Source organism: Sipha flava, unplaced genomic scaffold (genome assembly GCF_003268045.1).
Source record: "Sipha flava isolate LNK unplaced genomic scaffold, YSA_version1 78_pilon_pilon, whole genome shotgun sequence".
Lineage (NCBI taxonomy): Eukaryota > Metazoa > Arthropoda > Insecta > Hemiptera > Aphididae > Sipha > Sipha flava.
Window position 1 is genome coordinate 84,846 of NW_020273619.1, and position 17,896 is coordinate 102,741.

A 17,896-nucleotide genomic window follows, 5' to 3' on the forward strand; every position below is an offset into this window, starting at 1 on the left:
TGGAAATTCGTGCCCTCAATAACAATAAAAAGAACGACACACTACACACGCATTCGGCGGTAGTTCACACAAGACAACAAAAATATAAAAATCACACGCACAAATATTACAAAAATATACATAAAACACGGGCTTTTATGGTTATATAGTTCATGATTACGGACGATGACAGACAGATAACAATAATTGGTTTATAATATATGTGTGTGTGTGTGTGTGTGTGTGTGTGTGTGTGTATTATATAATGTGTGCGTGTGGCCGACTGCGGTGATAATTCCTAATTATAATTATATTACGACGGCAACAATTCTATATACAGTAAGATTTCGATATTTCAAAGGATCAAAAATAAATAAAAAAATTAATAAATGTTTAACATATCCAAACTTCAAGTTACCGAGGGAATTTAATGAAAATACCTAAAAATGATTGGAACTAAAAAAAAAAAAAAAATCAACGTACAGAAACTTCGAGATATCGATGTTCCGCTGCGTAACTTATCAAATAATTATTCGATGAATGTTTAATTGTAGTCACGCGCATAACAGTGGATGTGTATATTTAAGACCAATGTAGTCTATCATTTTTTTCATTAGATTTCATTCGTTTAATTATTCTGTTATCAGGTCCGATCGCACTGCGCCTACCCGTGTCAGTGCACCAACAGGGACCCGGTGTGCGAACCGGGCGTGCCGCACACTCGTGACGGATGTGGCTGTTGTCCAGTTTGCGCCCGACAGGAGGGCGACCCGTGCGATGGCATCGCCGTGTGTGACCAAAGGAAAGGGTTGGTGTGCCAGTACGATGACTATTACAGCCCGGCCGGCATATGCAGAGGTAGGTTAGTCGGTTAGAGGGTAGTTTTTGTGATGTTATACACAGGCACGACCACGACGTAATTTCTCTTTTCTCTCGTACATATACACTAGTGCATTTGTATGAGTGTGTGTGCGTGCTTGTGTAACCCATTCTTGGCCCTTTAATTTTCTCCCGACCACTACGATTTGCTTTTCCGACATCATTGAGTGACTTAACATCTCCTCGACCAAGCTGATGTTCGTTTATCCCACAAAAATATACGCACTTTCACTCACGCACGCGTAGTAGTCATTTTTGGTATTATACGAATATCTGGTCAAGACGGAATTTCCGCCGTTGAATCGAAACCCGACCCGACCCGAAGTTATCGCTATTCCATCCGTTTGGCAATACATAACAAGTGAAATGTATTAAGTGACGTGAGTAACATATAAATATACATCGGACGCACATAACGTAGCGGTAGTGTTCGCACGGTCTTCACAACGCGTACGTGTGTGCATTTATTATCGTACGTAGTACAAGACTTTTTTGCAGAACCTTTTTTGTTGGTAGTTTATTGGTCCGATCCCGCTCCTTCGAGAAACAAACGTTGATAATTTCAAAAACTATGCAAATTCGTCCTCGAAATGTTTCACGATATTTAATTTTATCTAAAATAGGGTTTGCGAGATACCGATATAACCGAAGAGATTCAATATAATAATTTTCATCGCCGTTGTCAGCCGCCGCCACAACGACGACTAAGGTATTTCCTTTTTTCGATTTTGTGACACTTCTTTTCCAACCGTTACACAGTGATCTATATAATATAACGTTTTACCAACCGTTCCCCTACCAGTCACGTCTAGGTTTTAGCTTGTATCGATTTGAAGACGTGGTGCTTAACGTACGGATACATTTTATTGGAAATAAAAATAACAACGATGGCGCACCAGCACCGGCGAACGGAAAACGGTGGTGCCTAGTAGAAAAAAAAAAACGACGATCAACCGTGACCGTTGTTCGCGCGTGATCTGCAACAAAGCGGTCCGAATCGGATCGCTGACGTTTTAATGTTGTTAATTACATGTTCCAGCGATGGTAGACGGTATCTGCGCAAGACGAAATAAATCATTTTGCTCATTCGACAATATCGGAACGTCTCGTCCGCGCGCGCTACAATTCGTTATTGTTCGCGGCGAAACCTTGCCGACGGAGCGCGTCGACGCGTGACGTCGGTGTTCTTGGCGCTCGCGGCCGCCGCCTAGAAACATTGGCTCATTTGTCATTTGATCTACCACCTCCGGTTTTCCTATAATAATTATCCTAACACCGTTAGAATAATAACAATATAATTCCGTAACAAAAGCGCGCGCGGACGAGTCGTACTACAATATAACACCTAACCCGCGTAAATAATGACACGGCCGCCGCCGGAGCAATGTGTACGCGCGCGCCAGGCGAAGGAATATCTCGCGAACAAACAAAACTTTGGAAATTCCTACGGCGCTGTTGTTAACGAATCGTAAAAACATTTCATCGTTTATTTCGGAACGCATACGGCTTACGCGTGCCGTTATGATACCGCGTACAGGTTGTTCGGAATGGAAACCACACGATGTGTGTCGGCCGCATGGTCACCCGGGGTCTGGAAACGTTTATGGACGTAATTTATAATATTGTTTATCGATCGGATTCTTATCCCACCGCCTCCACCCGTCGTCGCCAGTAATTACAACCGTTTGATTAATTGACATTAATTTCGTTATTGTGGTATCGAGTCAAAAGAAAGGAATAAATAAAAACGAAAATTAATCAAATTTTGTATTGAACACACTCTGCGTGTTATTATTCCACGAAAATGCGTTTATCACACCGTAAGCGCGCCGGATATTGGTAAATGGAACGGCAATGTTCGTCGGGCGACCCGCGGAACATGTATAAAAATACTATTTTACGTTTTAAATTAAAATATTGAAAATATTTTAAGGGTTTTGATGGTTTTTTTTTTTTTAAAAAAAAAAAGAAAAGAAAAACGTTGAGAGACTATTTATTTATTCATTCGTGCAGAATTTGAGAGTAGTTTAAAATAAAAGTTATTGAAACGTAAATGTTTAAATAAAAATATTACTCTTGACTGTTGTTAAGAATTATACATTTATTAGATTCGCGAAAGAGTTTTCGATGAGTTACGAATTTCTCAACGCCTTGTAAAGTTTAGAAAATAGAAAATACTAATGGCAACAGTGAACGTAAATTGATTTAATTCAATTAAACTTTGACACTAAAACTGTGATGTTTGTAACTCAACATATTGTAAAATATACGTTAATATTATTACAATATCGATGTATACATTACCTTCATTACCTTTGTGTTGTTTAAATTTGAAGAAAATAAAACATAGTTTACTTATTTATCGTACGGGCTACGTAAACGATATCTTGCTTGCTCACCCTAGTCACTCGTGGTCTCAATGCGTGAAACATTTTAATATAATTATTGATTATTGGTAATATTATTATTTGAAAGAAAAAAGCACACATAAATTTTCTGTTGTGCACGTTTTTAATAAATTACTTTCATAAATATAAAACGTTTAATAGAAAAAATATACCTGCTGCTTATGGTATTAAAATGCAAATTATACGGGGACCCGAAATATCTGAGATTTGGACGAAGGGTTGTAGCTGATGACACTATGGCTGTCAGATGTAATAATAATAATATTAAAAGGCAAAGAGATACGCATGATCGATTCCAAAAATTACCAGATAAAATTTATAGTCCTAATATCGAGTTGATCTCATAAAGGGTTCCGTTTTATTTCCACTTTATCAATGTATATTTATTTTTGATTTTTTAAATAAATAATATTATTATTAAATATTTATTTTTGCAATAACAGAGGTTTATACATTTTTTTTTTTTTACAAATGATAAAAAAAATTGACATAAAAGATATTTCAACATTGTTTTTTGCTTCGTCAAAATGCAAATATGATGATTACAAAGAAAATGTCATACCTAATCATAGATAAAACAAATAAATATTTATATTACATAAGTTATTTTCAACAGAACATTTTTAATTAATTTAAATAACAAACTACATGAAAAAGTTATTTGCAGCTTATATAAAAGCAAAAGTTTTACAAAGAAACAGTAGGATCCACGAAGAAAATAATTATTGAATTACTAAATATCATATTACGTACTTATATAAGTGTTGTAATACTCTACATATAAATGTTTACAAAATGTATAACTATAAGCTATTATTCCATACGAGGCAGAAATTAACGAATGCACCATCATCTACATTTCAAAACCAATATAAGGTAATATCGATCGAGTAGTCGCGGGGTATTGCGGCTAACGACAAGTTTTGATTGTTTAATTTTTTTTGAAGTTTATTATAGTCAATTTTTGTTTTAAACAAAATTCATGTGTTTCATTTCTATTTTTCTAATATTTTCTAATATTAAATCTTTAATGTGTGTACTTGAAACGTCCGTGGGGAGAAAACACTTTTATTAAGTAACAAAACGTTTCTGTACTTACTTAATTATTCAGTACTCGTTATCGTAGTCAGTTGAGAAAGAGTATGATTTGGTCTAGACTAAAGAGATCTCACCCTTGAAACTCATTTTAACTATCTGAGATTCAATAACAAAAACTATTTCTGTTATATACGTCAATCATTTGCGTGGCGTATACGATATAAGCTAAGCATTTGTTGATAATACTTAAAAAATATTTAATTAAATAATTATTTAAATAAAACTCTATATGGATATAGTATTTCTAAAACGTTTAAATATTTAAATATTTAACAATTAATTATGTAAAACGAAATAAGGTAAACAGAAATATTCATTAAGTATACACACAAAAAAAGAAAAACTAAAACAAGACATGGTTATTTTATTTCAGATATAAGTTTATTTATTTGTTTATTATTAATTATTAAAATATGAATCACAACGCACAAATAATATTAAATAAACATACTTTGTTGGAGCTTCAAATATTTTAATACTCTTTGAGAAAACATAATTTTTTCGTGGTAGTGTATACAGAAAAAGAACATTATAAAGTTTAAATTAAAGTCAATAAACGGAATAAATCGAATATTCCACTTAAATTAAACATAAAATAGTTCCTCTCGATGTTATAATTTAATTGCGTTGGTATTATGGAAATTCAAGTAAAAACGTATACCCAAGTTAATCGTGCTGTATTCACAAATAAGGTCGTTCAAAGTTCATCCATTGTCCATCTGCCGGAAATTACTTTTCGATCATTTTTGTATCCCAACGATGACGGTATATGATTCTGCGCATCGTGGTGCGTTTTGGTCAACAATATTAGTAGGAACACTATTAGTAGCGCCAGAGCATGGATCAATGGGAGCATATGAATTGCGTCCTGTATAAAAAGTATACATTAATGGTGTCCCTGGTATTGATATTAGAATGTCTTAAACGATTAATTTAATAAATTACATTTTGTTGAATGTTAATAAAATTAATTTCATAAATTTAAACACGTTAAATAACAATAATGTAAATAAATAATACAAATATAATATAATACAGGTTTGTTACATAAAAAAGCCAGTCAATAACAAAACTAGTTTTACAAGTATAACTATACATCAATATATCGATCATTAATTAGGTTTGTATTTTTTTGATAAGCTTAAAAATTTAAATTATTAAAACAATTATTATTTTATTCTCATTTTATATTTTTATGCGATTTTCAGTAAATTTATCAAATAATGGTATAAAGTATTTATTAACTAGATATATAATATTAAATGATACATCTCGAAATTCGGAGAACACCTGGAACGCGAAAATATTATACTATCAGACCAATATAGTGGAGCATAATTCGTGTATACATTTCTCATAGGATGCAACTAAAATGCTCTGGGCTTAAGAGTTTCCAGAAGACTATACATTACTGTATATTATATATTACTTAAAATATCGATCGTCGAAACCGTTTTCCAAGTAACCGAAATCGTGAACAGTCGGGTGATTTTTAACGTTGAAACGAAAACTTCATAACTATAAACTCAGGCACGAGTAGAATAATATATATCGTTTTAATGCATCCAGTGAAAAAATTTGTATTTCGGTAATATTTTTACCAGTTTTTACCAGTTCCATCGGCAATTAAACTTTATATGAGGTGAAAGTTATTCTATCCGAAAATAAACCAAACTATTTTCGCCTTATTACACACACACACACACACATACATGTCATCGTTGGTATGGAAAACGGTTTCAACCGACGATCATACCACAGAATTACGTTTTCGGAAGACTATGTATGATGATCCAAACAATCAGCGGGACTCGAAATCGTATACTCGCAAAACAGTGATCGCAAACTCTATAACTATAAGATTCCGTATCCCCAGAATATGGTAGTAATAAAAGTTAAGATTTTGTAACATTATATAAGATTGTCGATGTATTTAATATATTAATTAATATGACTACAATATTAGTCATTAAAGTTATTAAAATAAATATCAAAAGAATAGATTACCTTATTATTACGCAAATAAAACATATAGCTGACTTATTTTAATATAAGCCAATTTAACAATAAAAAAAAAAAAAAAAACATGTCTACGAAATTCAAAATTCAGTTATGACGATATGAGACCGTGGGCGCTTAATAGCGATAACACCACCATTTGCGTGTCCTATTGCGAGTCCTAAAACGTTATGTAATTGAATCCGTTTTATATTTTTCTCGTCACATTCACGTACAGGTTTTCTGTATCACGTCATCGAACAAATACAAGTTTTCGCACACATGTTCAATACAAGAAGTTACCATACAATCGCATCAAGCGAACGGCATATTGTAAAAAGAAACTTATCACTTTCTCAAAAGTTCCACTCTTTGGGATATACGACTGGTACTATATTTTATTTTTATTTTACTTTTGTCTTTTGAGCTAAACGAACATTAGTGGCTTGTACGAATCACGTATAACTAGAACTGAGATATTGAGTCTATAGTACAATATATTGAATTGTACAATATGTATACACCAAATGGATTATTTTTTTAATAATGTAACACTTTTTTTTCGGATAATTTAATAATACATATTTATATATAATAAAATTAATAGTTAATAAATTATTGATACCTATAAATTAGTATATAAATAATAAACATGTAATAACCTAAGAAATAAAAATGTCAATTAGTTGGATTAATACTGGCCATTACCTTTCTTCTTGTTTAAGGAAGGGCTTTCGGAGTTACAAAGGTTCAAGAGCTAGATATAACACCACTTACTTATTCTGTGATAGAGGAATCAAAGCGTTGATGAGCGAGTTAGCGAAGACCGAGGTGGAAATTAACACACAGTTTTCAGAGTTAATGATAAACACTCCTCGACACTCGCACAAAAAACACAAAACTTAAAAAATGAAAGCAAAATAATCGTACTTAGTTCGGCAGTATAATTTCCTGCGAGGATCCCGGTGATTAGTGCGCCTGTACATGACCAAAAGCTCGGTATGCACGCACTGACGGCTATAGACAATGGACAAGAAGTGCGGAAGAGGGTTGTGTCCCTTTTATTTAAGAATTGCAGGATGTACCTTGGACCGATCGTTTGAGGGTTACACCTATTTAATTTTCAATAAGTTATTGTTGGGGATAGGTCTCTATTATTTGAATTGTGTTGTTTGTGCGCGTATCGAAAGAATTGTTGTTTATTGATTTTTTACATGTTAGTAATGCACATTATTACAATAAATTTTTGGTGTAATATATAATCGAATTATGTAAACCATTACAGACAAAAAGTTTATATATATATATATATATATATATAAATGAATAAATAAATAAGTAAAAGCTTAGCCTGGAATATTATTTTATTTGTAAAATACGAACGGTTCCGAATTAAAAATTGATCATCATGTATATACAATGTTAATAAAATTGTTAATAAAATACTCGTAAGTTAAAATAATATTTATTTTTAAAATAAAATGCGATTTAATTTAATTTTTTCATTTTCAGTCACAATTTTCTTAACTTTCTATACATACCTAATGATGAATTTGTAATCCGAAACCGGTCGTACATTACACAATATAATAATTCTCCAGACTAAGCTTTTATTTATTCATTTCTACATATAAACAATTTGTTATTAGTATAGTTTGTGTTTTCAAAATATTTTTTTTTCTTTTTACTATGGTTATCGTTATAAGAAACTATAATTATTGGTCTATTCAAAAACCAGAATATTTGTTGAGAAATATTCTGATGCTTACCTGAATCAGATATTATATGGGTACAGTTGTAGTAATTAAAGTTAGTTAAATTTCCGAAGAATTCTCGTGAAAGAACCTTATAGCGATAATATACTGTTGTTTGAACTTCAAAACTAATAAATAGTAAATTACCAATAGGTTCAGTTTTTGGTATTTTCATATAAATTTTCAAACTTTAGACAATAAATAATAAAAATTAAATAATATTATTTAAAACAAATAAAAATTCTCAAAGAACTAATACGATAAAAACAAGTTAAACGGTAACTTTTACAAAAGCAACAGAAATAATTTTGCAAACTTGTTATAATGACTATAAATTAAAGAAAATCGTTATTTCACCGTAAATCAACTAAAAAAAAAAAAAAAAGTGTTATACTTCGTAGACAAAAAATACACAAATTCCTGGGTACTTAATATACATGCATATTTTATTTCTTAACATAAATCATAAAACAAAAATATGGATACACGGACACTGTATAGGATAGTTATTCGTCACGCTTTGCTCTCTCCAGTATGACTCACTATTGAATTATTATTATATTAATTTGAAAGTCACGATAAATCATGTTGGTGTATTCGTATAGCGATCCGAGAGCAGCGGAATTCGGTCCAACCGAAAACGGTCAAGATTTTATTAAAAACGGGAAAGTCGTAAATTTCACTGATTTTCATCTATTTTTTTTTTTTTAACGGTGAAGAAGACATGTATATAATTACAAGAAGCAACCTCTTTACAACACAATTTATTTCTAATTTCATAAAATTTCCTGAATGAATTTAGTGTCACAAATTGCATTGTGTGTAATAGATAATTTACCGCGTAACGCAGTAAAACCAATATAGAATTTAGCGTTTTGAATATAAATGTCTTCAGCCTCTCCAGTTGTTAAGCTAATAATGTTTGGAAAAATCAATCCGTGCGATGCACGTGAAAGCAATCAGATCCGATAAATGGTTTTGTTTTCATGAAATCTAACTGTATACAAACCAATACCACAAAACCACTAGGTTTTGACTTGTGATATAATACAATGTTTACTTATTTTAAATATATAATATATTAACTAAAAATATTATGTAACGGTTATAAGAAACAAATATAAGTAAATAAGGATAGTTATTCTAACTTCGATGCATACAAAAAAATTAAAAATTAATTTGGGACAAAATATTTCTCTTGTTTCGAACATTTCATAGACAACAGACTTTCCTTATTACAAATACCATTAATTTTATTAACTGTATAATGTTATTGAAAAATTTAAATATGGTCTATATGAATAATAATACATGCAAAATTATATTACGTATTGTAATTATTAATCAATATATCTCATAACATTATAAATTTGTTATCAAATAAACACAGTTACTATGTTATATACAATGTGGTGCATTATCTAGATAAAAACATTAATCTTTTTATATTATCTAGATAATAATAATTTGAAGTATCTTTGCATCCATCTTTTTAAATTAAATGGTTATCTAAGATAAATTATCTAAATAATTTTAAAAAAGATCATTTTTTTGTGAGAAGTTAAACCAGGAATAATAAATACTTAGTACTACCATATATACGTTTTATATTTTAAATATATATATATATATATATATATTCTATAAACAAAGAAAAGGTATTGTATAATTATTTACACAGAAAACAAAAATGAACCAATTTCAAATAATACCGTTCAATTTTATAAAGATTAACTTTTATTTTTTGTATAGTCGACGACTAGACGATACCCGTTGCCCAGGGTAGAACACGATTTCGTACGGTCCTTATCAGCGTACGGAATCGTACACATTTTATAGCATACGATTCCGTACGTTTTGTACCTAAGATTTTAGTGTAACGTTGTCAGATTTCTAAATAAGTTAAAAAATTATGTAATTATAAATGTAATCTATTAATTTGTATAACACATATACGTATTATACGTCGTAGATATTATACAGTATCGGTCGACATCGACATCGTCTCAAAGTAAATCGCAATAACACTATTAGATTTGATATGGTTATTAATCATTACAAAATAGTTTATCAGTAACAAAAGAATATATTCGTGTATGTAGGTACATCAAAACCAAAACTACTGATAATCTACAGCATACGACATAATATCTTAATAATAAATTAAGATAGGTATCAATGTTTATTTTCCCTAGTCGTCGTATGCCAATTGATAACCACATCGTTTTGCGTAAAGTGCGGTGCGCTATAAAAATATAAAAATAGTGAACATGAAAAATAAAGTTAAATTTATAACTTCGGAAAAAGGAAAACCACTGGTGTTATTTAATTTCCATAAATATCGGCTTATACGAATACGAAAAGATGGTTTAAAAAAATTGTTATGTATACAAAAATTGTGTTATGCTAACATTGGGACAAATGGAAATTTAATTCATCAAACATCAAATGAACATAATCACTGTGAAAATTCAGTCCAAAGTGTCGAAAGACATGTACTGAGAGAAAACTGTAAACGCAAGGTAAGTGGATCTATTTCTATCCGACCTATTAAAATAATTCGAACAGAACTCTTAAAAAGCGTAAATTCAGAAGAAATTGAACATAGCGATATACGATCAATCAGAAAAGCCATGTATGACAAATGACGACAAATATACCCGGCTTTTCCAAAATCTTTAATTGAATCAATTGGACAACTCAAAAGTATGCACAATAATGATGTACTTAAATTTAAAGGTGAACAATTTATTTTTGTACCCAATAACAAATTATTCGTTTGTATAACTACAGAACAAAATCTAAGATGTATGATTAATTCATCAGATTTTTTTTGCCGATGGTACTTTTAATTACGTGCCAAAACATTATATTCAGCTCTATACAATTAATTGTTTACAAAATGGATTTTATTTACCCGTGGTTTATTTTTTCTTGCCTGATAAATCTAAACAAACCTACATTGACATGTGGTTATTTCTTCAAGAATTAAGTGAAAAATTAATTTTCAAAAGACTTGTTATTCAAAAGTTACATTTAGACTTTAAGATAAGTGCTCATGAAGCATGTAGAGAGGTGTTCCCAAATGTAGAAATTCAAGCATGTCGATTTCATTTAGGGTAGTGTTGGTGGCGAAAAGTAAATATGCTTAAAATGTATTATTTCTTTATAAAATGGTAATATTCAACGTATTAACTTTACAGATAAATTTTGAACAGCGACTCCGAACATCATATACAAATGACGACGAGTTAGGAAAATGGTTAAAACTATTTTTCGGGTTGCCATTTCTATCACCACATGAAATCGAAAATTCATTCATTGAACTTGTATCTATATGTTCTAACCTAGATATAGAATGTTTATTTTCTAATTATATATTGAAAATATACGTAGAAGATCACTGTTTATTTCCACCGAAAATTTGGGCTCAAGAGCCATCGGAAAATCTTCGGTATGTATAATAATATATAACTATAAATGACTTTCTTAGAAAGTTTTTTCTTATTATTAAATAATTATAATTATTAAGAAACATACTTGCTTAAAGTGTATATAAACATACATAAAGTATTTTAAACTAGAATAAAAGATAAAAAGTATACAGATAAATCGTATCGCCAATTTGTTCATAACCACCACGATTAATTTTTGTGCGCGTGGCCTAAAAATAAATTCTAACATGATCGACTCTGTAATCGTCTGTGATATACCGGTCGACCAGTTTTATCATATAACTAGATTAATCTTATATAAACGTTTTGTTTTCATTTATTTATTTATTTTACTATATATTTTAAAGTACAACAAGTGGATCTGAGAGTTTCCATAGAACATATAATGCCCAGTTTCATAGTCCACATCCTTCAGTTCATTTGGTTATAGCAGTTCTAAAGGAAACACAAGAAGAAACTTGCACAAAAATAAGATCTGTGTCTAAAGGACGTTTGAATCAAATGGCCTTAGCCGACAAACAGCGATTACATCACACAATAACCGAACATAACAAATTTTTAAATCATAGAAATATAATAAAATATTTATCAAGTATTTGTATTAATTACCAAGGTATCAAATTATAATTATTAAACCATTTACAAATTATATATTTTAAATGTTTTTATTTTTTTATTTTTAAATAACAAAAATTAATTGATAATAATTAATAATAAATGGCAGCGTTGCATGGAAAATCGTACGGAATCGTGTTGTTTTTGGGATCATTTTATAATCCATTATTTGTTAGAAACCGTACGGAATCGTGTTCCCAAAAAAGTAAAACGTACGGAATCATGCTTTACCGGCTGCCCAATGCTTACGCCCGGAATTTAATATACGTAATATACCTAATAGCTAATATTATACTAATATAATAATAATATATACAATAATTGTGTTAACACATGGAGATAAAACGTCAATCTTTGGCTGGACCGTTCCATAAATAACAATGTATAAACTTAGATTAAAGTAATAAATAATAATGAAGCCAGCCAGTAACCACTGAATAGTGGCCACGGCTATATAGTATTAGTGTATATAGATCTTAAATAGTGTTAATGAATATTGAGAATAGCAACAAGGTAACAGTAATCACTTAGTAGTTATTGATAAATACGTACGATTAAAAAAAATAAATATACTGATTTATATGGAATAGTTTTAAAATTATGTTATATTTAATCAAACTTGAGTTTCATAAATATAACTTCCTTCTAACTTTTCTTCCTTCTAACTTCCTTCTTCCATCTGCACCTGTCGAGCGCTTGTTTAGCAGTGGAAGTCAAATATTAACACCAAAAAGAAACCGTTTAGGTGATAAGACATTTGAAATGTTATTTTGTTTTGTCCAATAAAATGAATTTGTAAAATATTGTATTATTTATATATATTATATATTTATTTGCATTTAATTGCGTATACATTGAAGACAAAGTAATGAGTCATCACTGATGACCATTAATTTCAATTTGAATATTACAAAAAAACAAAGTAGAATTACATACATCTATAGAAAGTATTATATAGTTTTCTAACCCATAAATACCTAGGTATATATTTAAATCATAAAACTAGGTACATTTTTAATTATACATTATTTAAATTATAATAAATTAATTCGATCTGTAAACTGATTAATAACATAAAATAAAAATAGTTTATTTATAATATCTTAAAATATTTGTTTCAAAAATTTGAGTAATGAAAAATAAAAATAGGTTTATATAACGTTTTCTGTCTAAATTAGCAAAATAAATTAAGATTATTTTAAACCCATTAAATCATAATTAATAATTAATTTTTTTTTATTCGTAGAAAAATAACCATTTTACAAATGTAAGTTTTGAATAATGAAACTGTTTAAAATTATATCATCATCTAGTTTTATCTGTTTTTTATCTAGATAAATGTAGTTATCTTTTATCTATTATCCAGATAAATTTTTAAATAGTTATTTATTATCTTATCTAGATAATAGTTTGGTTATCTATGAACAACACTGGTTATAAATAATATTAAAGTATAAAAAATATAAAACTAATGGATACTGATGGTAAACTGAAAAACGGAGAAACTTTATCAAATTTTAACACAGAGATTTTTCGCATATTTTTTATAAACGAAAAAAAAAATTAATACGAAAGAAATTGCTTTGCTCGAACCTGAAAGAAACGCTAAAAACTTTCAAGTCTTATGATTTTTTTAGAGAAGAGTTCAACATGTAACTCGTAAAATGTTCAACTCAATTACAAATTGAATTGTTCCATTTATGATATTTTAACAGTAAACACAATTCAGTCAATACTTAAACTAATTTATTAATATAATTTAATTACATAAATTTACAAAATTTTGTTTGGATATACGTTATTGTTTGTTTTTTAAATATTCATATATAATTATTGGTCGGTTTGCATTATCAATTTTGTGCAGTACTAAAGTGATATTATTGAGCAGTTTCTGTGTTGAAATGTTATATATATATATATTATACTTCTGTATTGTATTACTACGCTAATATCAGACGAAAACAACAATCCCTTCACAACTGATGACTTGCTTTTCCAGTGCCTCATCGCCCTTAATACATATAATTTAATCGTCCACACGTCTCGCCGGAGGTGGTAGCATCGACGGCGATTGTTTGTTGTGATAAAACAAACAGTATTACTTTGACATGTTTCTATATATACAGAGAGCACAATATTTGGGCTTACATGGTATGCTTGTACGTGTGTTATTATTCTCGAATCTACAAAAGGGTCGTCTCTAATGGGAAAACAAAATCGTCTCCGGAATCTGCCGATGAAGGATGCATGAGGCTCGTAGGGTAAATTCGTGATCGAAAACCGCCAGTAGCAGATGTTACGCAATCGAAGCGCTATTATAGTGTACTTCGACGTACCTATTTGTTCAATTTACGTGTTTCGCGGAAAAACAGAAACGGATAATTACCAAAGTAATTTTTTTTAAAAATAAAACAAATCCCCACTCGTTCTTTGTATAAACAAGTCGTTGCGTTCACTTTCGACACGTGTCTTCTTCAACAAATACGTATAATGTTGCGATCAGACGAGTGTACAGAGCAGCATGTTCGGTTAAAAGCACCGATTTTCTTTATCGAGCGAATCGAACGGATGTCTACGTAGTGTGGTACTGATGAAACAATATGTATAATGTTGTGTAAATCGTTATCGAGTAGATGTTTCGAGACGGTAGATCGCGTTTGGCTAACGGAACGATCACGACGTGTACTCGAACGAAAAACACTGCAATCCGGTATACCTGTTATGGTACATGTAAACATTTTTCGATGGCCTTCAACGTGCGGTGCAATGGCAGTAGTATTTAAGTGGCATGCGCGTGAAGTCGATCGGAATATCGGATGACGATATATAAGCACGGGTCGATGGTGACAAGGATTGACTGAGGAGACGTGCTGGAAGGGGGATAAGGACTAAGAAACGGCTGGTGATAATTAATCTAGCGCCGTCCGGACCAGAGGACCGTTATCAATCAATGGCCCGCCTCGATGGGATGTGAAGTGATGGGGTAGGTGATCGGAGAAAAGATTTCGTTGCTAACACGCGCGTACATGGCGGCGGTCCACGAAGGAATTTTTCAACCCGTCTACACATAAATATATATATAAAAGGAAAGGACGAGCGTTCGACGGATTGACGACGGATCCCTTTCCACCTCCACCAGCGTACGAGCGCATCGCTAACGAATTAATGGATAGGTCTCGCGGGGGAGGTCGAATGTTTTTTTTCATTTCTCTCTCACTCTCTCTCTCTCTCTCTCTCTCTCTCTCTCTCTCTTTCCGTGCGTCTTGCACCGTATACTGTCAAAATCACCCTTTTCTGCTATTCTGCAATTTCAGACCAACCCCCAACCCTTTTCCTACTTACGATTTACTGTCGTCGCGGACCATAGACAGACCGACAGGCAGCAGATGTACGCAATGGCGCGTGGGCGAAGATATTGTGAAAAACGTCTATAATATATATATATATATATATATAAACGGATACACGATCGGTCGGCATCGCCGTATGCTCGTTGGCTAAACTCGGGCGAAAAACCGATTAAATTGCATAATATTACGACGCAAAATATTTTCCTCGGAGTGCGTGGTCGGTTTCATTGGTACAGCAATCGTGGAATTCGTATGACCAAGATTTATCACCAGCTCGGATAATTTATACGCGACTACTAAACAATTATTTTACCATGAAGTACGCCACTAGCCGATTTGACTAACGACTATTCTCTCTACGTCGAGGTGGCTACATCCTGATTGGATTCCGTAATTAAAACTTCTATAGTATTCGGGTTCAGGATTATTAAGGTATTACACTAATCGGATCTAGGATTTTTCTTTTTTCGATACCTATACTAGTTGATTTTTCAATAACAACAACAACACCAACATTTTCCGTCCAATTTTAATTGACTTATTACACTCTGAAATGCATTTTTGACCACGATTTTATTATGATATAGTAAAATACAAATGTAAAAGTACCTATCGAAATACATATTACAAATTTAGTTATAATGCATTATATAAAATAATAGAAAACTAGTTTTCAAAAACGTATCCAAGACAATTAAAATGGAAAGAGAAGTGGAAGTGTAGTGATGTACCAAGAAAATTTAACGAATCAACTATAAACTACTTATTATTATTCGAACCGATGCGGTTGGAGTGGTATTATTGTGGGTGTCAACCACTCACGTTTATTTTATTTTCTTACAAAAAGCTTTTCTTCGCACTAGTGAGCGAAAATCCCGAGCGATTTCTAATTAGGTTCCTTCACCATGTCCGCTTCCCAACATCGCAATTATCATAGACGTTGTAGCCGTCAAACAGTTAGCTTTGTGCGTAGCAACACGTGACGTTATCGCGATGGTAACGGTGTAATAACTGTGCGGGGAAGGACACCGAACGGAATAATAATAGGATTTTCAGGATTATCGCCGGGTTAAATGATAATATAAAACCCGAAATTTAACAATTATGATTGTACACTATACCTGACAGCTGGTCATTCCGAACTTTTAATGACTGTCTATAATCACGGCCGGATTAAAGACAAATGACAACGACCGAAAAGTGGATAGCGATAAATTATAATTTTGATACATTTCGCAGTAATCCAAAGTGATTGATTGAATTCTGCGATACGCAATTATTAGCGGGGTTATCATCGAATTGTCAGTATAAAAACAAAGGGTGAGTTTTTAGAGGAAAACGATGTATGGCTAAATGAAAATGTATATAAATTACTCAATAATCATAGAAAATTAAAGTAAGCCAAGTGTTGGAACAGCACAATCTATTAAACGATAAGAATAGGAACAAAATTAAGCATTACGAACCTGACAAACTCTGGACGATTTTATTGAACATCCCGCATACAACTATAACAATTAAAAACGCAGTAGACTTCCCATATATTTTTTTTCATCCCATTAATCGGGACCACTTACTTAAAACTTATTCCCGCCAATTGCGTATTTTCTTAAAATAAATTGATTTTATGAAAATGTGCAACTGCTAATAAACCAACTGCTAAAACCAACTGCTAATAAAGCCATGATGCTTATACAGTCGATATGGTTATGTTAAATATCACTGTAATCGTATACGCCTACTCGCGTTTGTGATCTGTACATAATCGACTTAGTCGCGTATCGATTTAAGCCACTGCACTGCGCCGCGCCGCACGATTATTCGATGACGAATCCAACGCACATTATGCAGCTATATGTGTACACGGTTGTTCAATTATAAATGTAATTAGGTAGTTTCGGGACGCCGAGCACGTTTAATTCGGATGTCTCTGCTAACCGAACGTTCGTATATAAAGTATGAACAAACGTCGTTTACGTCACGGCGCGATGGCGGTGTGGCGGCCGACGGATTTCGTTCGTTCTCGCGGTTTTCGTCGAGCAGGTGCAGTACATTATTACGCCTCGGACGCGTTTCCCGACGACGTTGTACAATCGTTTTGACGGGAGCTAACACGTCGAAATACTTTTTCAAAGTGTTCTTCTCTTCGTCGCCCTGATATCGTGTCCAGAATAACTGAATCGCGTTTAAAAGTACACGAACACAAGCACACATCTCGATCGCGACGGATGAATAAGATGAAATTACAGACGACCAAAGGGCGCTGCCACACGCTCGAGGCGCTATAATAAAATCCGCTGACCCGTTTTCGGGGAACGCAGTGATTACACCCAAAAAAACCGAAACAGCAGCGGCGATAA

General features: G+C 31.9%; 1 protein-coding gene across 1 annotated transcript in view; it reads left to right on the forward strand.

Moving 5' to 3' along the window:
• The window catches only part of LOC112692913 (WNT1-inducible-signaling pathway protein 2), a 163,807-nt gene that overhangs the window by 69,918 nt on the left and 75,993 nt on the right, over positions 1-17,896 (forward strand). The window contains exon 2 of the mRNA XM_025567737.1: positions 627-837. Coding sequence (XP_025423522.1) covers positions 627-837 — 211 coding nt within the window. The remainder of the gene's footprint in view (positions 1-626; positions 838-17,896) is intronic.